The 24352-nt window shown below is 38.9% G+C and overlaps 1 protein-coding gene across 3 annotated transcripts in view; it reads right to left on the bottom strand.

Moving 5' to 3' along the window:
* The window catches only part of si:ch211-191a24.3 (tensin-3), a 63574-nt gene that overhangs the window by 37336 nt on the left and 1886 nt on the right, over window positions 1–24352 (bottom strand). The window contains exons 2-13 of one of the 3 annotated variants that reach the window (XM_012872165.3): window positions 20365–20538; window positions 19816–19866; window positions 19605–19727; window positions 19425–19489; window positions 15971–16054; window positions 15669–15781; window positions 14710–14770; window positions 14560–14635; window positions 12822–12951; window positions 12582–12647; window positions 10769–10867; window positions 3309–4157 (exon numbers count right to left, since the gene is read on the bottom strand). In XM_012872165.3, the coding sequence (XP_012727619.2) occupies window positions 3309–4157; window positions 10769–10867; window positions 12582–12647; window positions 12822–12951; window positions 14560–14635; window positions 14710–14770; window positions 15669–15781; window positions 15971–16054; window positions 19425–19489; window positions 19605–19727; window positions 19816–19866; window positions 20365–20514 (1867 nt within the window). In that variant the 5' untranslated portion in view covers window positions 20515–20538. Of the gene's footprint in view, window positions 1–3308; window positions 4158–10768; window positions 10868–12581; window positions 12648–12821; window positions 12952–14559; window positions 14636–14709; window positions 14771–15668; window positions 15782–15970; window positions 16055–19424; window positions 19490–19604; window positions 19728–19815; window positions 19867–20364; window positions 20635–24352 lie in introns of those variants that run through there. The other 2 variants (XM_036134248.1, XM_012872166.3) reach the window with 2 other exon arrangements.

Here is a 24352-nt window from a genome sequence, read left to right as displayed (position 1 = left end):
CTTGGAAAACTCATTTTGGACTGCCTTGCAGTGGTGAAAGGGTCAATCATACCTTTTGTGTACGAATTAAAGCTATTGGTTTCAGAGCCTTCATAGTTAATAAACATGTATTTGAGTAAAGAAGAAGCCCATTAGCCCAGCACCCCTATTTATATGAATATGTAGCAGTGGCAAAGTATAGCCAAGTATGTTTAGTCAATATTTCATAAAAAAAATACCCACTTAAGCTATGGACTGAAAAAATATCAGAAGCTGTGACGTGCTTCAATGCCCACATCTCCCTTTCAAGCGCCACTCATATTTCTACCCCTATGAACAGATCTACTTGTCCCCCACCAGTTCAAACTATTCCACCCTGAAACAGGATATAATCCTTTGTTAACTCAAACCGCCATGAGGTGTTGCTTATTCCTTGCATGTAAACAATCATGACGTCAATATGCATGTTATGTACACCCATATCAGGCCAGCATGAAACGAAATTTCAGGAGTAGAAATCTGTAATTTCTTCTCCTTGTTAAAGAAGAAAACTGACATCAACAAAATATTTAAACTAGACGTTCAAGTGCCTTCTGTGTAAATAACACGACGCTGTTTTCCTTAATTATATGCCGTGACTGTGAAACTCAACGTACAATGCCTGGGTAAAGTAGATTGACAATAGCACCAACATCTTCTCACATTTCAACTATTTGAATGAATTTAGGTGCTAGGCATACACCAACACAAATAAGTCCTTAATTGGGAAGTCTTTCTCCTTCAGTTAGTTTAGCCTGCGTCTATCCTCCGTCCATCTACTCTGTTCTAGTCATCTTCACTGTGTTCCAGGTTCCTGTTTCCTTGCCATCTTGCAAGCTTTGTTTATTTATTGAACTCCTCTTCAACTCTATCTTCACTACTCAACTCGTGACTCCCGAGCTCTTGGTTGGCGCTTCAGTCGGGTTCCACAAAACTCTGGCTGGGTTTTGGTTTTCTGTCAAACGTGGCCTTTTTATATAAGCCAAATTTTTGGTCTTTTCTGACCAGAACATCTTAATCCACATTACTCCTGTAACCGACATGGCTTTCAGCAAAAGGCAAAGGGGACTACGGGCTTCTTTCAACAATTATGCCACTTTTGTGACCATGTTTGTGAGGTGCACAACTAATAGCTGTCCTGTCAACATATTCTCCCACATGAGCTGTTTCTCAGTTGTGCCGTCTTAACATTTGATGGACTGAAATGTGTTCAGCGGGACGTGTGAAGCTTGGGGCATTGTTCTGTCACTTTAATCTCTTCACTGTGTGTGTGGTTGCATTGTGTAACCTCTGGGTCTGTGTATTTCCACTGATAATAAGACAAAAACTAAAGTAAACACACGCAGAGGTCTTGATTTTCCACTGCATTCACAGCAGAGTCGCCCACTACCTGTTCAAGCAAACTCGTCCGACCTTTCAGCAAGCACCCACGTTTACAAACCCCTCATCTACAACAAATAGACATATTCCTGTCTTTAATAGAAATTTTTACCTCTGAGTGGTGCTTTAAACCTGAAAAATATGACTGTCTGAATCAGCAGAACTGAACAAGCAAATCCAGTATGCAAGCTTCATTGACCCATGGACACGCTATAGCACTGGTGCTTTTAGCTAAGTGAGGCATGCTACAGTCTTTTTCCAGTATAAATGGTCAATTCACCCCAAAAAAAATACTGTAGATAACAACTGAGATATTTGAACTTCTGAGTAGTGCCAGGCCCGTCGAACAACAATAAATGGTATTCTATTTCTCTTATCGCAATCTTCTCAGTGTTGTATTGTTTGCTTTGACGTTTATTCTTCCCAGCCTTATTTTTAGAAGATTGTTGAAACGTAGCTTTTTTTAAATAATTATATATAATGGTTTCTGCATAGTTTCATAATCTGCATAACAAATCTCGACGCAATACTCGCTGTGTCTTATTGAGAGAGAAAAACGTACATATATCGTAAGCTGACATTCGGGCGCTATGGAGAAGCCTTGAGGATTGGCACAAATGATAAGATTTACTTCATACAGGATGAAAGACAATGAAAAAATGTTACATCATTTGAAGCTGCCCATCACGAGAAGACGTTTTGCCTCTTAAACTTTACCCTTTTAATCTGTTAAAGGGTAAATATTTCTTAAAACCTGTACATACATGAACAAAGTAGTTTTTTTTCATTGCCTTTCAAAGCAAACACTTACATTTCAAAATACACTTTTCTGACACACCAACAGCATTTGGAGCAATGAATCTAAAGCAAAACCCCCATAGGTTCCAGCCCCCAGTACTGAGGGAGGAAAGTAACTTTACAGCAATTGCATATTAAATAATTAAATAATCATCATAAAATAATCATGTTGTTCAAACTATTTTGACATTTCTGGTGATTCTGCACATCTGTGTTTAAATGGAGTTTGTAATTGCTGATGAAAACATAATTTGATTTAAACATGTTACAAATTCAGGAGAACTTGCCTTAAACCCAGGGCTGGGGTTTAGGGGACATAACATGCAAAGTTCCCTTTTTTAGTCCTTGAATACATTTTGTTGTGTAGTTGGAGTCTCTAAGAGTGCAGAAAGGTTAAAATTAGTGCCTCCAGGTTCTGCGTAGATATCTTTATATTCTGTTTGGGTCATATTTTCAAGCCCTTCAGTTGTCTTTATTCCATATTATGATTTGTGAACGATTACATCACAACATTTCCAATGGAGCTGCTAAACAAGGTCATAGACTTCCAGCCTACCAATTTCGAAAATCCGCCATTTTTCTTCGCTGTTTTGTAGTCCAACCTGAAGGATGCCGAAGCCTCGAGTGGATAAGTCAAAATGTTTGGTTTTTGGTTGCATTAACCCACACAATTCAATACACTATCCCCCAGCATAATACAAAAATGGCCAAAGGGAGTAGAGTAGAACGCTCTGCAACCTGGAGGGTGGGTGGGTGGGTGGATGGATGGATGGATGGATGGATGGATGGATGGATGGATGGATGGATGGATGGATGGATGGATGGATGGATGGATGGATGGATGGATGGATGGATGGATGGATGGATGGATGGTTTCTGTCTTTCATAATTTTTTACAGGCCTATTCTCAACTTTTGACATGGAAATTGTGAATTGCAATTGCAAACTCCATTTAACAAGAAACTTCATTACTATATATTACTTTATACTGGCAGATAATCTTTCTGTACAACCACAAAATCACCCTGTTGTGACTGCTCACGAATTTGGGGTGACCTGACATTTTTAACAGCTCGGACACATCTTGGATCAAGCCTTTTGTCTGACCTTACCTGACTGATGGGTTTGTCCTTTCTGGCTGAGGCCGTTGGTGTGCAGAGAGGCTGAGCGGGACAGAGGGGAACACCGAGTGGGAACTGGCACAAAAGTGGGGTCCAAGTCCAGAATCAGCTGATTCAGTTGCTCAATGGACTCGTCCATGTCTGTCGCTAAGGACTCCATCTCGTCTTCCTGACAGGATGAAGTAGCGCTGGCAGGTTTGATGTCCTGATCTACGAGGCCTCTCTTGACTGCCTCCCTGCTGCTTAATCCTCGCGCTGGTGTTTCAGGAGCCCTCAGAGGGGCCGGTCTCTCTCTGCTGCCGGATCCCCGCTCAGAGATCGGCTCCACCATCTGATGCTGTCGGACCCAGGAGTGAGTGGAGTACTCCGTTTGGGTTTGTCTCCGAGTTCCAGGCAGAACGTTTGAGAAAACACTACTTGAGTTTGGAGCCCCTAAGGCAGAATCTTCATCCTCATCATCCAGAATATCGGTCTCCCTCTCGCTTGAAGAAACCTCTCCATTGATGGTGGTTCCCAGTCCAGACTCATCCCTGGTCACCTTTCTCTCTCCAGCACAAGAAGAACCCAGTTCAGTCATGACCTCCAGAAGAGCCCAGGTTGGCTCTGAGATCAACTTCTCAGCCTTGTTCCAGTTGTCCTGGTTGGCTCCTCTTCTGGGCCCGGCTCCGGTCCGCCCCTGTGAGGCAACAGAGAGGCCCGAGTCACTGCTGGCTGACGGCGCTCTCTCGCTCCAGCTCGGGCTGATAGAGGTCCGACGGTATGAAGCTCCCTCTTCAGTACTCTTCTTCCTCACTTTGGAGTACAAACTCTTATTTCCAGATTCAGACACATGATGAGGAGCTGGAGAGAGATAGAAATCATTCTGGTTAGTTTACAACACCTGGTAAAAAAAAAAAAATTTAAAAAGTAGAGAATCTCTATTGTTGAAAGACGTACAGTTGGTTTTTATGCAAACGTTAAAGCTGTAGTTAGTAATCCTGTTCAGAAACACTTTTTGTTATGCAGGGTGAAATGGTCCTTCCAATTTGACAGTGGTGAACACATTATGTGTTCAGAAAAAGGAGGTTAAAAATTACATCTCTGTGGGAGCTGCAGACCTGTAAAAACTCTGAACAATCCTGTTATTCGCACCCAACGGCAGGGATTTTTCAGAGTTTTGGTCCTGCCCTCCCCCCCTCAAGTTCCAGAGGTATCACCTTATCTATTGGTTGTTTCATATGTCATAACGCCATGGTACTCTGAGTTTTCAGTTCTAATACGTTGATCCCAGATCTGCCCAGATGTTCCCCTTTTACAACCTGAACCTTTTGTGAGGGTTTGCTTTGAGCCAAAGGGAAACAACCAGCGTTGTACCATGTTGATGAGTTTTATAATCTCTTACGCTGTTTCAGTTCACAGCTCTCCTGTTCAGTCTAAAGCGTTAGGGTTAGCCCTATGTTTCCTGTCAGTCAGTAACAACTCAGTTAGAGCCACATCTCTCTCTTATTACCGCTGCTAGCTACTGGAAAACACTGGCGCAGGTATGTGTGTCAAAATTTCAAATTAAAGGCATATTTTATTTTCTTGTGTCATGTTGATTTATTCTGTTTTATCTACTCTGTCAATGTTCCTCAATTTCTTCTGAAGAAAGTGCAAGTTATTACAATGTAATAACATATTTTAAGTTTGACGGATTTTTGTTTACTGTGGTAAGTAAAACCTCTGATAAGTTATCATATATAACTGGATAACTGAATACATAATTTTAAAATATTTACCATACAAGGAAGATACTTTTAATCCCTTCAGATATTTTCAGATCAATTAATTTTTCTACAGAAAAAAATATAAAAATAATTCTTCAGTTTTTTTATTTTATTTTGCAGATTAACGCTGCAGTTCCACACTCGCATCATATACACCTACCAACTTCCCCTCAAATGTATAATGTGTATCAGGATAGCAAGAATAAAAAGAAAATAATAATAATTGATAGAAGATTTAACTTATCGCTGAAATCCAAAACCGGTATTGATGCTATTTAAATTCTGGGCAGTTTAATACTGATAGATAATTTATAATTCAACAGACAACTATTTTGTTAAGTAATACATTTCTTTCTTTTTATCCTTACAAGGAAAGAAAAGTACCAAAATCAAACTGGTCTTACTGCAAAGACAGGATAAGCTAAATAGTTCACAGTTTTTTTCTTTCTTAATTTTTAGGCTCAGTTTTAGGTGTTTATCATCGCAATAATCTGCAGCTCTGAGATTTATCGTCGTCTAAATAAGGTAAAATAAGAGGAAAAGCAACACTCCAGAAATTTTCTGTTACAATGTTTGCTTACAGCCTCTTGTAAACGTTTCTCTGAATCACTTGCATTCCTCTGGAAAATTTCCATCTGTAGCTGAAAGCGCACTGTCTGATCGTGCAGAGTGGCGACTCCACACCTGCATCACCACGGCCCATGATTCATGACTTGAGACACACTCCGTGTAGATAACACAAGGCCCCTTTCTGTGCGCGCTGAAAGGACCACTCGTGATCCTGCGTGTCACGGGAAAAACGACGAGTTCGTCACAGTCGTCTACCTGAGGTCAGACTGAGGCGAGGGTGCGTTGACTCACGTGTAGTTTGCACAACAAGAGATCGGATCTGCAGGTCTCCCAGCCTGTAGGATCTCACACTAAATGAGACAAAGATCTTTATCCAGATCCAGATTTTTCCACTTTGCTCGTGTTTTCAATAAATCAACGATATTTGGGCAATTTTACAATAACTAAATTAAGGGGAGAGAAACAACCCTTGGTAGATTGAGGAGGGGCTCATTTCACCGAACCTAAATATGTTATCTTCTTTTAGGGTTTGGACTCTAATCTGTAAATTTAGACACAATAGAGAAAAATTAAAAGTACTTTTGTCAGTCTGGAATTTGCAAAGTCTTCATTAAACAAAACAATTCATAAAATATAAAAAAGAATCCATCAAAACTTGAAGAAGACCCTAAACCCCTGTAGTAAATACAGTGTTTTACAAGTTTCCAGTTGTTCATCAAATGAATTAAATTCATGTCCGTGCAATTGAAACACATCTTTTCCTCAAATTACTTATAATTTATGCTTTTATAAACATAATCTTTCCCCTAAGACTATTTTATTTATTTTGGAACAACTTTTGCACACAGTTTGGAGGATTAAAACATTAAACATTATTTGACCAACATGAAAATCCGCTAATCCTGAAAAAAGGCCATTTGTAATGAAGAAACCAACTGACCACAATCTGTTTTATTACAAATTGATATAGCCCTGTTTTGTGTGATAAAAGTTGGATTCAGCAATTGTTTTATATGTATTTCCCCTAACAGACAGCATATGTACATCTCAGTATATTAGAACATTATTGAGAAGTTGATGTTTTTTAGTAATTTAATTCAACAACTCTTACACTATATAAATTATGCATTGCATTTATTTCTGTTCATATTGATGACTATGGCTTAGAGGTTATAAAACAAAACAAATGACATGATGAGACCAATAAAATGGGAGATGTTTGATATATAACTGTCAGCCCATTAAATATGTCTATGTTCTGCACAATATATGTAGTCAATACTTGGTTGGCTCTCCTTTTGCATGAATTACGGCGCATGGAGGCGATCAGCCTGTGGCGCTGCGGAGTTGTTGCTTTGACAGCAGCCATCAGCTCGTCATGTCTCTCATCTCACGCTTGACAATACCCTATATATCCTCTGGTGGTTGCTGGAAGTTGGAGCTCAGTGATACGATGGTCACTGAAGCAGACATTATTACTGTTAGCTATGGGAGTTCCCTGAGTGGTATAGCAGGCCAAGTCTGAGTTTTTGACACGTGGGACCTGGGTTTGAATCCTGGTTGCGTCAGGAAGAGCAACACTCTGTCAAGTTGCATTGACTTGCTGTGGCGACCCTTCAATAAATGGACTAACATTACTATTAGCAGTGTGAAAAGGTGCCAGGTCCGGCTGGAAAATCAAAACAGAATCTCCATAAAGCTTGTCAGCAGAGGGAAGTGTGAAGTGCTCCGAAAATTTCCTGTTAGATGACTGACTTGGGGACCTTTTTCTACCACACTTTTTCCTTTCCACTCAACTTTCCATTTATGTGCTTGAATCTTTGAACTTTTGTGGTTTAAAATCCATGTTTATGTTTTTTTAAGAAATATTGCAAAAGACTAGGACAATTTTGCCATAACATTATTTACAACACAAATTATGTTCAATAAGAACAAAAAATTCATGTAACTTTTCAAATATCCATTTCTGTATTTAAAAATAATTTGTTTCTTTGCTAAATATATGAAATTTATGTTTTTGCTTTCTAGTTTGTTGTTAAATTCCTAAAACATACAGAGTCAGGCAGAACTAAGCAACTTAAAAAATAAATATCTCCTCCAGTTAAGGCTGTATGATGTTGATAAAGCAGGAAAAACATTGCACAGTAACCACTGCAGTACATGCAGTGCACACCACAGCTGTATGAGCGGAGCCTCTCGAGTGCAGGGAAGCAATAAAAGTGAAACGCCAGAGATGCATGGTAAAAAAAAAAAAAAAACTTCCCAGCGGCTCCAGGAGGATTTTTCCCACAGTGGCGCTCATAAACTGATTAACAGAGATCCAAGAGACCAACGCTTCAATCTGTCCAAGAAGAAATAAAAGAGCTTACTCTACCCGCAGCCGGCAGGAAACTTTCACTGTCCGCTCTGCTGTCTGGAAACAGGATGGAAATACTTTGCCCAAGCCTCCATCCGGGAGTCGGAGAAAGAGGAGGAGAAACGAATGACAGGCAGAGAGGAAAGGAAAGAGAAGGATGAGAGGGAAAGCAGTCTGCAAAAGTTTCAGAGCAGCTCCTCTCTCAGCTTTTGGCGTTTCGTCCTCTCAGCAGCAGGAAGACCAGCGTATCCTAAGGTGCTAACAGCCCTCTGGTGTGTGTCCCCCCCCCTCCTCTCCTCTCCCATACTCTCTCCTTCCTCTCTCTCATGTTGCTGCACTTCAAATCCCCGCCTTCAGCACTTTGTTTTTTTTTTTTTTCTTCCCCTATGTTTTCTGTCCCTGCCCCCTGCATCCTGTCCTGGACGACACAGGTAGCTGTGTGGATGAAGGGTGCACTCATGCGTTTTCATCTCAGGAAAGGAAGGAAACCAAGAGGGTGGATGATCCACTGGCCACACACACACACACATGCACGCGCACACACACACAATACACTTTCAAGGGGGGAAAAAAAAAACTCCACAAGGACCTTGAGCTGCCCAAATTTGGAGAGGAGAATGTAAACATGGAGGCGGGATCTGGGGGAGAAGGGGGATGGGGAATTTGCTGGATAAATTGCAACCTGCAACTTGAACCTGGGAGCAGTGCAGATAGAAGGAGAGGAGATAAAGCAAGATGAAGGAACTGAGCGATGGAAGCAGCAGAGAAGTGTAAGGTGTTACAAGTAGAACCTCCTGAGCTCCAAAACAACGGTGTCAGGAGCAGCGGAGTACCAGATTCCTGCAGGCAGCCCTGTGTGCCTGTGTGTTTTCCGTGTTTACGTGCCACTTTTCCACATGTCTTTAAATCTAAATTACATGGCTGGCAGGGGCAGATTTAGCCAGGGCATAAAACAGCTGGAGCTGAAACCTCAACAGCAGCTTAAAGCCATTGTTTCAGCTGTCTGCTGTGGGATTTTGTGATTTTGAGTTGGTGTTTTTTTTTTTTTTTTTTTGCCTCTTTATTTTGGAGAGCTGGAAACGTTCTGGGGGGGGGGGGGGGGGGGGGGGGGATCCACAGCGTCTAAACTCTTCATTGTGTTGATTGTGTCTACGCTAATTGCCGGAAACGTTAAAAAGGAAAGTCTTTGCCACTAAGCTTCTACGATTATGAGATGTTTTGCGGATGAAGGGAAAGGAACCACAACAGAGCAGTCAGCATACATCAGCACAAAATTTAATTATTTAATTTTTAAATAATTAATATTCGGAAAACAGCTGTTTCTTTCTTGTCAAATTATTCAATCATATATCTATGCCTGTTTTAAACTGATTCTTTAAAAAGACTGAAAGCAGAAGGAATGTAATCAAAACTAGAATGTGTCAGAGGCTAAATAGGTTCATAATGGTGAAGACTGGCTGATACTTCCCTGCTCTCTTACTGAAGAAAACAGTTTTGATGAAAATAAAAACTTTAACCAGGCTGTTTTTATTTGCTTATATTTTCATCTAAATATTAAAATAGATAAAGTCTGTATTTCTAAAAGAGTTGAGATATAAGTAACACACACTGTCATCCCAAGTGTTGCCAGGACAAGAGAAGGCAACACTGAAACAGCTCTAAATCCTCAACCTCTTGAAAAACAGATGACTAAAGTAAAAAAAAGAAAAGAAAGAAAAGAAAAGCAAGCATGAACAGAAGAGGTCAAATAAATATATCAACTAATTATTTAACATAAAAAATATTTTCAAAGATGTTTAGCACAAACTATTAGAAAATATCAGGCAACTGTAAGATAAACCATGTAAAATGCCTTCACATTATCTTGTCAAATAAATTGAGTTTGCATGTTCACCCTGTCCATGCATGGTATCTCTCCAGATAACTTCACCCACAGTTCAAAAACAGACATGTTGGGTTGACTGGCCTCTCTAATTGAATTTAGGTATGAATGTGTGCATGGTTCTTTGTCCTGTGCTGCCTGTGTACCCCACTTCTCACCAACTGACTGCTGGACAGACAGAGCCCCCCGAGCCTGAATAAGCGGCTATAGGCAAAGAATGGATGGATGTAAAAAAGATTAAAGTTCTAAATAAAATAGCCAAGAGAAAAATGTATTTTTTTTAAAAAAAAACATATGAAATAAAAATTGTAAAAATCAGGAATAAAAAAAAAAACATAAGTTCAGAAAAAAATTGAAAATAAAAACTGTAGAATACATCATAAGCAACAGATGAATAAAATATTGAAAAAAATACAAAAGATAAAAAATTTACCTGCATAAAATACTTTAAAGACTGTTAATAATAAAATTTCAGTATATGTGCTTGTGAATGAAAAGCCATAAACAATGAATAAAAACAAATAAAAGTAAAAAGGCAAAAAAAAATTAAATAGAGGTTTTTCATAATCATGTTGTTTTTTCCTTATGTAATGAAGGCTTGTTTTACTTAAAATGACATTGCCAATATAACCATGAATTGTTACAATAATGTTTACATATGCTTATGTTTATATGCGTTCATGGTTTTTACGTAGTTTCATTTTAGTTTTGTATTGTAAAAAGGTTTCTCCAATGTGTAAGTGCATCATTCAGGTGTTTTTAAGACATCACAACACTGCAACTCTCGTGTTTTTATGTTTTCCAATCAAAGGACACATTATCAGCAGATTCAACCCAAATCCAGAGTAAAGGACAGAGCAGGAAGGATAAAAAAAGAAAAGAATAAAAGCCATTTTACCTGCTTGAGATCGGTCCTGGAAAGAATCTCGTCTGACCAAAGGGTCCAAGGTGTCATAGTCGACCATCACAGAGCGCACATTTAACCACTGCTCTCTGCCTGGACATAGAAAATACCAAACAGCAGTCACTTAAGGTAGCAGAGGGGATTAAAAAAGTAACCACCCATCTGATTCCTGTTGCTTAAAAACAAAGTGTGAGCTTGTTACACTTTGATATAGTCCCGTTTTGTTTCTCCTTCTGAGTTCAGTATCTGCGGATCTGAACGCCCCTCTGATGCGTGTGTCTGATAAACCCCGCACATCGCTTCCTGTCGAGAACTGAAGAGCCCGAAGAGCCTGATTGCAGCTGCTGAGGGCCACGCTTGTTGGCGTGGTGTCCAACACTGCCCCCTGTTGGCAGCAAAACGTTTCCATTCGTCAGCTGTGGGTGCGCGAAAGCGTGAGATTCATGTTTCTCTTCTACATAAAATATCATTCCTTTAATCGTTTGCTGTACAGACATGTGGCGCCAAAAAGATCTGATCAACCCTTCATTTAAATCTTTGTCTTGTCTTTATCAGATGCCTGTAATATTTAAGTGAAACCCCATCATGAGCAGCCAATGTCAGTAATTAGATGCCTTAATGAGAATGTTTTCATAGAGAGTGGCTTAGATTATGCTGAGTTATCGTAGTTGTGTTGCTATAGTCTTTGGGTGGTTGGGGGACATTCAGGCCACTTCTAATCTCTTCGCTGTTTTCTTCTGCGACTCTCCGTTTATGCATCGTTTGTTGTTGCCTATATCATGCTCTCTCTCTCTCTGTTTCTTTCTTCCGTAGAAGGTACACCTGGCCCAAAGCTTCTATTCAGTTTAACTGTTTCTCCTCCTGAACGAAGCTTGTGAAAGGGTCCTTACTGTGATGTGCGCTTTGTTTTTCTTTCACATAAACTCTCTCTTTCTTGGTACCACTGACGGAGCCGTTACTAGTAGCTACCAGGTGTACTCTCTGAGCTTTATTCGTACATAAAGTACTTCTGGCCTAGAGCCTCTGTGTTTCACTGTTTCTCTTCCTCGACAATGCCTTGATTCGAGCAAATTTCAGGGGGGTTTTGAAAGTGGAAAGAACTCCTAATACGGTCCTAACCTTTTTTTTTTCTGGACCAATATGTTAAAATAAATATTGTTGACATGACCATGTCTACACGCTTTGCTTTTTTTTCCCATAGAAAGTACATCTGGTACAGTAATAGATGATACACTTGGCCCTGTCCTTCAGTTTGTAACCCTGTCTTTCTCCTACACATAGCCATTGGCTGCAGTTTTACTATACTGACTAATTGTATGTGCTTTTTTTCATCCTCTAGACTTGAAAACTGGCTCACAGCTTATCTTCATCAATTGGAACGTTTATAATTAACTTGAAATCTGTTTGTATGATTTGAGTGAATTCACTTTTTTGTAAACTTGTCACTGTATAACTAAACGGAATTGAAAACTGAATTGGATCTGTTTAAAAGTGTCATTTCCTGGACAGAGCCTTTATTTGAACCATTAACCATGAATGTTTGCTAAGAGATATTAAATCCTGTGAAACAACTTAAATGAGTCCACGCCAAGTTGAGATGTGTGGAAAAAAATTACATTGCAGATTTCGTGTCTGAGGAAACCAACAACAAAATTCACAATATTAGAAACATTTTTTTATTATTATTACTTGCAGAGAAAATAACTAAAACTTGAGCTCACCGTGTACTCTGAAGAAACACATTAAAACCTTATTTGTGTTCCCAAAGGTTTTATCACAGCATAAATCATCTGTGGAGTAATTCTACCTGCAATCTTTTCGGGGCTCCCTGAGAACAGCAGCTCCACTTTTCCATCATCTGGGAAACGGGAATCTGGAATATTAAGAGGAAAAAATGAAACAGCTGGACAAGTTTCCATTTGTCCTTGGTGGCTGATTCGGCTCCAGAGTTAGTTCAGGTGTGCAGAGAGCCAGCAGATTTATCAGTTACAGATTAAAGCCTGACAGAGCACCAGAGTGGAGCTGGAACAAAGCAGGTTATAAATACCTTCAGCAGCGCAGTCAAGGTCCGCCTTGCAGAAGCAGAGGGAGTGTCCGACCACCAGGCCCGTGTGGAACTGGAGGCGGAAAACGGCTTGGCGACTCGCTGATTGGCTGTTTTTATCATAACAGACCACCTAAAATGAGAAAAAACAGGATGGCAAATACTGTTTACTCTTTTAATTTAATTCAGCTCGTGCTTTTGGATATTAGTCTAGAAGAAAAGAAACAAACAGAACTGCTAATTGATAAACCAGCCATTTCTGATCAAATGTTTGCTGAACAACAGATCCTCTGGACTTCATAATTCTTCAAAACTAAAACTACATTATGCATACAACTATTTTTTTCCAGATTTGTCCATGCACACATTGTATGTCAATTTTAAACTTCTTTTTGTTTCACATAAAGATTCTGACTACAAGTTATACAGAGGGAAAGATCTCTGTGTTCAGGTTTGTGAGGAAAATAATAAAGCAATGTTTTTCACATTTCTGAACAGAAAAAACACTTTGGATGGTATTTATTGCTAAATGGAATCATTCTGTTGGTTGGTATCTATTATGTATTTTCTCAGTATAGTTCATAAACCATTACCAAAGAATTTTAAACAATAAGACTGATCTGGTTTCAATGTTCAATTAAAAATTATGAAGGCTTCACTGAAGCTACACATACTGTCAATGTGCATTTTCAAGTGATAACAGTCATGCATTGAAAAAATTACATAATAGGAGAAAAAATGTCATGATTAACAACAGAGTTTTCTTCAAAAAGACACATTAATTGCAACACATTTCAAAAAGATGTTCAAACATTACAGGAAATATAACCTTTCTACGATTAAAAACAGCCTTTCTATACATGAATATGTAGCGAATAAAGTGGTGATTTTTAGAGTCTTGACAAATTGTTCCTTTTTCATTTTACATCTCCGATGCCATCCCGTCTCTTATGGATTTAGGGTTGTGAACGCACTGGGGATGTCTAGCATGTACCCCACTTCTCACAGCTTAATGGACTTCAGCCCCTGTGCATATCTTATAGTTTTTAGGATCAAAAAACCCTACCTTTTTTGGAAAGATTCTTTATTCCAGAAAGGTTACATAATAAGATAAGGACATTGGTTGTGGGCAAAATTAGCCCACAGTCTTTCTTAACACGTGTTGTGAAAATTCAGCATAGTCACAGCCAGGCTAACACCCTGAACAGCCTCCAAACAGATTGTAAAGCCAATAAAATAATCAGGTCCAGTTTAAAATAACTTGATAAAAAACATTCAGTGCTTAATCTTTTCCTTCTCCATTAAACAAACTTCTGTGTTTTAAAAAAATCTAATATTTAGCAAACAGATTTAATGCACAAGTTTTTAGTAAACATCAAAAAGAAGCATTTGAAACCTAAGATTTTAAAATAGCATAAACATGTCAGGTTTAATGATGATTCCCAAATATGGGAAACAAACCCCAATGTTGGTGATGGAAAGCCAGGCGAGAAGATCTCCATAAATCAAATTAAATATTTAGAATTTGTGCCAACGACCTTTTTGACCTGTCAAAGGTCTACAATTGTCATCCGAGATGGATAGCAGTAGCATAATGAGGCTGAGTGTGTGTTCAACAGACTTGATAAGTGATGGCCGTGGTGGTAAGACTATCACTTTATTCTGCAGACCGGAGTGTGAAAACGTGAGGAAAATCTTTGATAGAGCACAAACACAGAGAGAAGCGGCATGACTCGCTCACCGTGATGTCCCCTTTGAGCAGCTGAGCCGGCTGAAGCACGATGTAGAGCCGATCGGTCTGAGCGGCGTTGACGTGGCTGAGACGGAGGCAAACACATTAGTCGCTGTCCTCTACCTAACCGTGCTCTACTGTGTAAATGATGAGCCTTACTAGACTGGCGACGTGCAAACAGCTTGCAGACTTTGGTAGACTCTGAGGAACAGGCAGCATCCTGCGAGATTCAAAGAACATAATGCACTTTTAAAGGAAACACTATTTTAAACCTTCAAATTTAATTTAGAAAAAAGTGGATTATCACTCAAGAAAACTCCTGGAGTCAATGGCTTGAAAATTTTCTAAATAATCCACCAAATTAAATAAAAACAAACATCCCTTTCTCTTTTCATCTCTTAACCCCCTTTTGTTTGGCAAACTTCTATTCCTACCTGACAGTGATGGCTGGGTTGGAAAATAAATAAATATTAATATTGAGCCAATGTTCACTGCGTTTTTGTTTTACACCAGCAGACAATTAACCACCAAAGAAGGGACTCCGTTTTTTATCTGCTTCACATGCAAACCAGCAATTTGGATTTGTGAGGAGCCGGATGTTGTCTGCAGCCGGCACCAGAAAGCCTGTGTGGAAGGATTTCTAAGGCATCGGTGCGTTGCATCACATCCGGATTGTGTTCCGGAGCGTCTGACAAACAGGACTTGAAAGTTTAGAGACATGAAGCACAACCAACAGTTTGAGAGGGCCCGTATTGTTGCTTTGCACGAGTTGTCTTGCTGTGTGGGTGGCCTCAACATCAAGCCACTGTGACATCTGCACAAGCCAGATGCTGGGCGGTCACATAATATGACCACACAACCTAATGCACATGGTGTCCAGTCCTTTCCCCTCTTCCCCCTTCATTTCACATCCCATTTCATGCCCAGGCATTGCCACTTCTCCATTTCCTTCCCCCAATTTTTATTTTTTTAATTATTTTTTTTTTACCAAAAGGCAAATACCACCGAACTTAATGCATTGGTGTGAGTTTATTTCACTTTTGATAAACTTTGCTACCTCCAAAATGCAAAGCAACCTTACAAATGTGTAGTGTTATCTGTGTTTTCTCGCTGCTCACCTCCATCTATCCTTATTTTGGGAAGACCATAAAGAACAACACATAGCAGAAAAGATGGGGAGGGGTTCATCCTTAGTCCCCCTTTTAGCATGCTGCCCACCATCCAAACATACCTGGGGAGAAAAAGCGAGAATCTATCTGGCAAGTGCATCAATTAAAAATGCCACTGAGCGATAATCTAGATTAAATTCATAGCTCAGGTGCTTTTATTTAATTTTATGGGTTATTACGGTCATCTGAGGATGTATCAGATAATTGCAGATTCAGGTTGAATGTGACTTTAATGTTTGAGGCCTCCTTACCGTTTCTGCGAGGGGGTCATCAGAGCAGAGAGCTTGTCGTTGTAGAACTTCCTCATGGCAAAGTGGTCCAGAGAGAGGTCTGCACTGAGAAAAACGCACAATGTTCAGATAAAGACGCAAGTCGTCAGCTGAGCTGCAGAAAGTTTGATACGTTCAAGAATTCTGCAGAGGCGTCTGCACCAAAGCCTGTTTAGATCCGCCTGATTTGATATGCACATGAAGTAACTGTCTTTCCTGTTCATGGTCACATGAAAACTGTGGATTAACTTTAAAAACAGGTATTGTGAGACAAACGTTTTATTAAATCATGTCTTTTTTTTTTCTCACCACAATTCTTATCATTTGAGGCTCTGCTCCCAACAGAAACCAGACGTCTTTCACAAGCCTCAGCATGCTTACAATCACAAGCTCTGAGATCATTTGCACGGGGGACAATGGTCACAATCAGATATTTCCCAACCGCTCAGCCATGATCGGCATGCCTACGCACACGTGCACAGTGAGCAAGAATTTGATCTGAATCCTGCTGAACTTTGCTGACATCTAAAGATCAAATAAACAAAAAATGTCTCCTTTTAACTCTCGGATAGAAGATGCTCTACATTTAATCGATCATCTTTGCGCCATCATGTGTCGTCTACATGCACAACTGGCTCCTGGCTAGAAACCAAAAAGCACCAAGTCTAGTCTCTTTTTTTCATCCACGGTGTCCTCTGTCTTGTCAACAGCTCAGTCTCTGTGTGTTGTTGTGTCAATTGCTCTTTGATCTTAAATGCTTGTTCATTCATCTACACTCACTCTTCTCTTTACAGAGATGAAAGCGCCACCAAAAGAAGCTCATCGAGATGAAATTGAACAACTTTCAGTGTTTCAGGCTGAATGCATCTCTTTGGATCATTTCAATAGGACACTCTTTCAAACAGGAGCTTCGGGCACAAACTGAGATTTCCCGCATGACGAAAGATTTAGTGTGACACAATCAATTCGTTGTGAAGTGACCAAGATAAACTTTTCAATAGTCTCTAAGCTCCAAAGTACTTCAAAATGTTGACCATAAAACCTCCTCACGAAGCATCTTACTTTTCAGAACTACTTTCAGAACTACACTAAAACCTCCATATTACCTTCTTTCAGAACATTTCTTATACGTTTTCCATAGAAATTAAGCTAAGATTGTGCAATCACTACTTTGTTACTTATACTTATATTTTTTGATGATGTGCCTTAAATGCATTGATCTTATTGGAGAAAAGCTGTTTATCAGAAGGAAGGAGAGGATAGACGAAGCCAGTGTACAAATCCTCTCTTTGACCAGCATCTAGATTCCACAAAATTTGGAAAGGCTAAATAAAGAGGAAGACAAGCATGACACTACAACACTCAGAAATCACCAAACGTGGTTTTTCCTGCTGCTTTCCTGGCCCTTTAGTCCATGAAATATACTGCCACTGACACTAAGAGTGCCATACTTGCACAGTCACTTTAATCTGGTGAACGCAGGGACAGTGAAGGCAGTCAAAAGCAAGCCTAGCAAACTATATCCATAATCTTCTCCTTTTTTTGCACTAATTGTTGTGAGTATGGAACACCATGGTTCGAAAGCTTGAAGATGTTTTTGTGGGTCATGCTGCAATTACTGTTCAGCTGTATCAGAAAAACCTGGAGCCTCTGCTTTGACTTTTCCCGCTTTTCATTATCGCTGTCTCCAGCAAACAGCAGCGCAGCGCTCCCGGGGTAAAAGAGAGGAGGGGGAATCGGCTTTTATACAGACGTATAAGATTTACTCTCATCCATCATTGGATTATGATGAGTAAACAGTTGTTTGTGCATCATGATCATCATTTTAAATCGGCGATCGCAAAGTACATTCCAATAATACTTGTCCTCTGCATTTAACCCATCTAGGAAGTAATGGACTGTCACTGTGCGGCACACAAGGTGCAATGTGGGTGAGATTTGAACTCTGCAGCCTTTTCAGGATGCCAGAGCCCTGCTCTAATAGGCCACCACTCCCTTTCTGGCTGGTGTTTACATCCCACCACAAAAAACGTCCTATGGCAACTTAAGAAGTACTCAAGAAGTACAACCTTCCACAGCACCTGTCATTTGGACCCAGACCAAAAACGGTTCAGGTCAATCACGTTAGAGTATTACGGTTTAAGGTTGGACATACCAGCTATGAAGAAAGCAAGAGCTGCTGAGCCCACAGCGGAACCAACATAAACACGGAAGTGCGGGAGGATGCACGCGTAGCTGCTATCATATCTGTTTAATCAGAATCCACGACTTCGTCTGTGTTATTGTTCTTCATGGCACCTGCTGCTTACATTTTCATTTTATGCCATGATTGGCTAAAAACCAACCTTTGTTAGGCAGCCAGCCACTATGTGTCACTTTGCCAAATCAGCTTGGAAAGTTCTGCTGAATGTCTCTCCTTTCCCCAAACATATTTGGTGGGAGCAGTCCCAGTTTGATAATGTGCAGAATGTAGACTACTACATATTATCAATCTGGTTTACCAGGTTAGCGCTCCTGCTAATGACCTAATTATTTGACTCAGGTGTGTTAAAGCAGAGACACATATGAAAGTTGCAGGACTGGAGTTGAAGACCCTTGACCAGGCTGTCAATCTGATTAACACAATCTACGCCATACAGCCTGATGAGTCAGCTACACTGCTGCAAAGCAAAAGCAGCATCTTTCACAACCTCTCCTTTTTCTTTACTCTGCATGAATAAAAAATGAATATTTATATTGTATACCAAATGTCTGTTCACTGTGAGCACTGTAATCAAAATTTAATTCCTTGATTGTCCACACAATAGTAGCCAAATACACTCAAAAAAGTCTAGTCATGCATAATGGCGAGCAAACTGCATTGCTAATGCACCTAAAAATCTCCTGAAGAACCTACAAAGACCATCCATATTCTGGCTAAATTCTAATTTCATGCTGGCTTAGTTTCATGTAAAGGGTGATGAGATTTGTAAATTTTACATCAGAGAACAAAAAGAATGTCTGATCAGGTAAGTGTCATATCTGTTTTGTTTTGTTGACTGCTGTGCCTAGAATGGGTCATGTGACTTGGAGTGGCGCTCTATAGGTCAAATGACCCATTCAGCTACGAATCCGACCCTCTCAAGTTACATAGGCGAGTTTTTGAGAAGAGCAACCCTAACAGAGCATTCAAATGGGCACAGAGCTGTATATTGACCAGAAAATCATTTAATATATCTCAAATTAAGCTAATACTTGGGTCAAAGCTTACACAATGCCGCTTCAAAGAGTTTCATTTTTTAACCAAATTTCTGCAGAGTTTCATAAGATGGTTCTGGCTTTAAGAGGTAATTTCAACAATCTAGGTCTAATGACAAATCTCACTACCTTAGATAAATGTAAAGGAAAATTAATTTCTTCTCATCATTTATTAAAAATCTGTTCTCAAACGTGTTACCTTGCAGATACGTTGCTGAAGTGGATGTACGACGCCACGAGAACTCCAACCAGTCCCCTATCCCCCTGTTGAGGATGTTCACAGGTTTAGGTATAAATAGTATGACCCCTTCATGTAGCACACAGAACATCTCAAAAACATTTCACTGTTAGCGTGAGTGGGCAGTGCCCCCATGTTTACCCTGCAGTGTAACACCAGGACGTGCTTTGGATAACCTTGCAACCAGTTCTCCATTGCCGTGCACATGTTCAAGATTTCATCCAAACTGGGAGCTAAGCGCTCCAGCCAACCTGTATTAAAATCCTGCCAAAAAAAAAACAAACAAACAGGTGAATTACATCCTCACAGTGCTGCATCCTTACAGCCTTATACTTTGGGGTCCTATAATTACCGTGTGGGTCATTGATGTGAGAACATCATGCTTCTGGGAGAGGTTAATAAGCTGCATTAGAACAGACAAGGTGAAAGTTTAGAAATTACATGAAGCTATTCTACCTCTTAATTTTGTTTTATTTGAAGAGAATGAAAGGATATAACCTATTGTTACCTCTGTACAAACAGTGGATCGAAAATGTGTTTGTCCTATTGCTGGTTTCTTCTATTTTTTTTTTTTTTTTTTTACTTTTTTGGGTACCACTTTACAATAGGGCTCCCCTATAGATGGCTAATAAATAGTTCATAGATATGTCATTAAATAGTAATGAGACATACAATAAATAGTTCATAGATATGTTATTAAATAGTAATGAGACATACAATGCCAAATGTCAAGCTGTATGCAATCCTTCCATTTTATTTTATATTTTAAAGTATTTTAATGCAGTCTTGGTTAACAGTTCATGGCTTAAGGAGAGACTTTCAAAGTTTTAAAAAAAAAATTCAAGATAAGGAAAGAGAATCAAAAAGTCAAGACAGCTGTTTTAAAACAACATTTTCTCACCATGTAGTTGTGTCCATGCTTTGACTCTAGCATAGGGATAATGTTCCTCAGATTCTGCAGGTAGAGATCCTCTGGACACGCAGGAGAGCAGATGATGCTGATGATTCGCTCTGTGATGTATGTCAGATCAATTTGCCGTAGTTCTTCCATGACCAGTTTTAGTTACATTGGCCTCTGAAAAAAGACAGAAAGTGATGCAGGATATATATAAAAAAGAACGTTATAAAAGCTGTGTGGAAGTGAGATTTTTAAGCTGTTAACACAGCATTTATCAAAGTTAGCATCACGTGACTTCACTGACCACATGAGCCACAGTGGGATTTGTGCCACGCAGCAAATTTCTGATTTCATCGGTCTTGTGAATTCCTTTTCTGGTTGTTTTGCTTAGCTAAGTAAGGTCATGGCCGGCCAAACGCTTAGTCACGGAAAACTCCCACAGAGATTGTGCCTTGAAGAAAATGGATGAGTCACAATCATGGGTAAATGACCCAGTACTTAGCAGGTTACAAATTTAAAACAGTCAACTAACACACTTTAATTTCAATGACAACAGCACAATTTGTTTGCCAACTACAATTTTTGTGTCTAATTTTTTTTAAGCTTGTAGCAGTGTAAAAGACTGGTCTCCTTTTACACTGTTGCCTTTAATCTGGTGTCCACACACCAGACTAAAGAGCAAGGGGGACAGACCCTTTCAGTTCGCAGCACCAAGGCGGTGGAACTAGCCTGTATACACATGATAGTCTGAAAACTATCATGTGTATAAAGGCTTTTTAGCTAAAATTTTATTTTATTGTGTGTTATGTTTATATCCTCTTTTTTTCTGGCACTTAATAGGTATTTTATTGATTTTCTGTAAAGTGCTTATTGAAATGCGTTTAATAAATAAACGTTACTTGACTCACAAAATTCGAACAACCACTCATTCCCTGCTTTGATTTACCAGCTGACGTTCAATGTCTATTTGTAAGGATTTTAAAAATAAAAATGCGTTCCCTTTTTCATGTGATGGACTTTGTTTCTATCAACATCAATCTATGGCAGCTAGCTTTAGTTTAACATAATGACTGCAGATACCAATGTAATACTGGTGAATTTATCCTGATTCTATAAAATCTATCAGTGGATATGATATAATTCTCTAATTCTTTTTCTATACATTTTGGATGTGATAGATTTTTGTTGACCTGCATCAGCTTATCTGTAGCGTTGCAAGAAGGCTAGAAAACAGCTAAATGAAGAGAAAACATTACTATTAAGATCTTAATATGGTTAATATGTAGTGGTTGTTGTTTTTTTTTTTTTTTTTTTTGTAAGTACATCTTTTAGAAATCTGAAGCAAATTAGGCCACAGAGTTTATTTTTAGCTGTAATGTGGATGACACAATGTTGACTTGTGACACAGAAAAGAGGCCATAGGGCACCAAAAAAGAAGAACAAAAGGAGAACAACTGCGAACAGAAACATTAGACAACTGACAATGGAGCATTTTTGCTAGCATTAATCTCAGTGATTCTGTCCTTATTTATTTAAGTGTTATGCTGTGGAAATTGTTATTAACTTATTCTAAAATAAAAGCCCTATCAACAGTTGAACTTCAAAGCTATTCTACTGGAGGGACCTAAATGTGGCCCAGTTTCTTTCTTCATATTTTCCAGCAGGGAAGTCTGACTCTGCAGTCAGTAGTACGAATACTAAGGGATTCTCAGTAATCCTCTGAGCAAGGTGTAGGATTCTCTCCCTTCACGCCACAAGGGAGCTTTACGATTTATTAAATTTAATTTATTCGGGCGTATCGGCAGAAACCGGAAGTGATTCGGCTGACACCATTAAAAGCTACTGGAAATCTAAGTAAATACAACAGAATACTTCTCACCTACAGTTCGATACATTGCCCAACATGATGCGTTGATTTAGATCATTGTAAACAGCTTGGAAACGTGTTACTTTTGCTGAACATTCTGTGGTTTCATGGTTTATTTGTACGTTAGCACCTAGTTAGCGCTATGCTAGCTGCATTAACAGTGTAACAGTGTGGTTTATTGATGTGTTGTATACTACACTTTGCAAAAAAGTAGTACATTTAAAGGTAATTTTATACTTAATTATACTTAAGTGTAAGTATAAGCTTAAGTCTTAGTAACTTAGGCTTAAACTTTTCTGTTTATACTTTTCAGTATATAAGTCAAGCATACTCCACTATACTTTTAAGTATATAAAATACAGTTTATAAAAAGTAAACTTCAAGTACACTGCCTAAATATATTTGTAGTACATTTAAATATATTACTTTTTGTTAAGGGCTGTATTCAAAAAATAAACCATTTGTGATTAAAATGTCTGATTTAAATCCAGTAAAATTTTGGTTATGTGTTCATATGTTTTACTGTGAAGGTCTAAATTTGTGGTTTGAATTTGTGTTTACTGAGGGTTATCATATACTAAAGATTATTGACGCGTTAAATCACTGGGCAATAAACAATCAGTACAACCAGAACAGGTTTATATTATTCATAGTACAACAGCTTCACTGCATTGATAACGTAGCTATGAAAACTTGGTGATGAATTGTATTAATAAACTTCTGAAAGAGTATAAAACTTAATGTAACAGTAATTTGTCTAATATTAATGGCTTCATATTATTTTTGGCTGTTTTTCTTTTATAGTGTGTGTATTTTATTGCTAAGGTTCATGCCTACCTAAAAGTAACGTGAGCTGTCTGTGCCGTGTTTAGTTTCATTTGTTTTGACTGCTGAGATGTGTCAGGCTAAAAATCTTTTACACTGTTGCTAATATCATATAGTTTATAAAACGTGGTGATGTTGAAAAGTTGTAGTAGTTAGAAATTGTTGTTTTAGAATGTATTTAACATTTATAAAATGTAAAAGAGAGAAAACAATAAAGTTACGTTTCTGAGCTATTTTGTTGGGGGTGGGGGGGCTGAAATTTGTTCATTCTTTAAAGGGAGGGACAACAGAAAATACTTGAGAACCCATGATATATCCCATGTTTTTTTTTTTCAACAAAAAAGAGCTGTTTTTTTAAGGAGTGCGATTTACTTCCATATTCTCGTGTAAACCGTCAACTCTGCAGTGTCTGGGCTATACGTCAGTATTTGGATCGAGGGGGAGTAAATGTTGAATTGGGAGTGAGACTGACACACAGCTGGACTCCAAGGAAAACACAAAGAGCCGTAGTTAAACTGGTGCTCACCCAGGCCATGTGACCACAGCAGAGTAAACAGTGATGCAACCCCTTTCCCCAGCCACACACAATAATAACTCAGCAGCAGCTCTCTCTCAGTCTAAGATACAAAACTGTGCATGGGAAAATGTTTATGTACGTCTATAAAACTGAACTGCAGCATTTGTGTGCTCGGCTGTACACATGAAGGTTTCCTTTCAGAAGTTCATATTCAGAACCAGGTTCATGGTGAATCAACAGCAACAAAGATACACAGCCACAAGAAAAGGCACTTGAGAGAGAACCAGTTTCACAAAGGGAATGAAAATTCTTTGAATATACATTCTGAACAGTTTTCAGAAAATCTTATTAAACGATAGCATAAAAGAGCTACATGCCATTCAAAACAGAGTTCATTTAATTTTAAATAAAAGGTGTCACCTCTATTTTTTATTTGTATATGTTTTATCTTCTGCCTCAAATGGGATCCATACACCCTAAAAAGGGAACAGAAAGTAAGTAAAATGTTCTTGAAATTAGTGCATTTGTCCTCATTTCAAGCCTGATTTGAGCTAGTAAATAAGAGTATCTGCCAATGAAATAAGTATTTTGACTCCTAAAATAAGATAATTGGATATACTGCATAAGATGATGATGAGCTTTTCTCATTTTAAGTGCAAACATCTTATTCCATTGACAGATCATTTTAACTCGCCTGCTTAAATCAAGATAAATACACTCATTTCAAGAAAATCTGACTTACTTCCGTTTTTGCAGTGTGACCTTAGCCCCTAAAACCAAAA

The sequence above is a fragment of the Fundulus heteroclitus genome, unplaced genomic scaffold (genome assembly GCF_011125445.2).
Source record: "Fundulus heteroclitus isolate FHET01 unplaced genomic scaffold, MU-UCD_Fhet_4.1 scaffold_78, whole genome shotgun sequence".
Classification (NCBI taxonomy): domain Eukaryota; kingdom Metazoa; phylum Chordata; class Actinopteri; order Cyprinodontiformes; family Fundulidae; genus Fundulus; species Fundulus heteroclitus.
The sequence above is the reverse complement of the archived record's forward strand: the minus strand, read 5'-3'. Positions and strand labels throughout refer to the sequence as shown.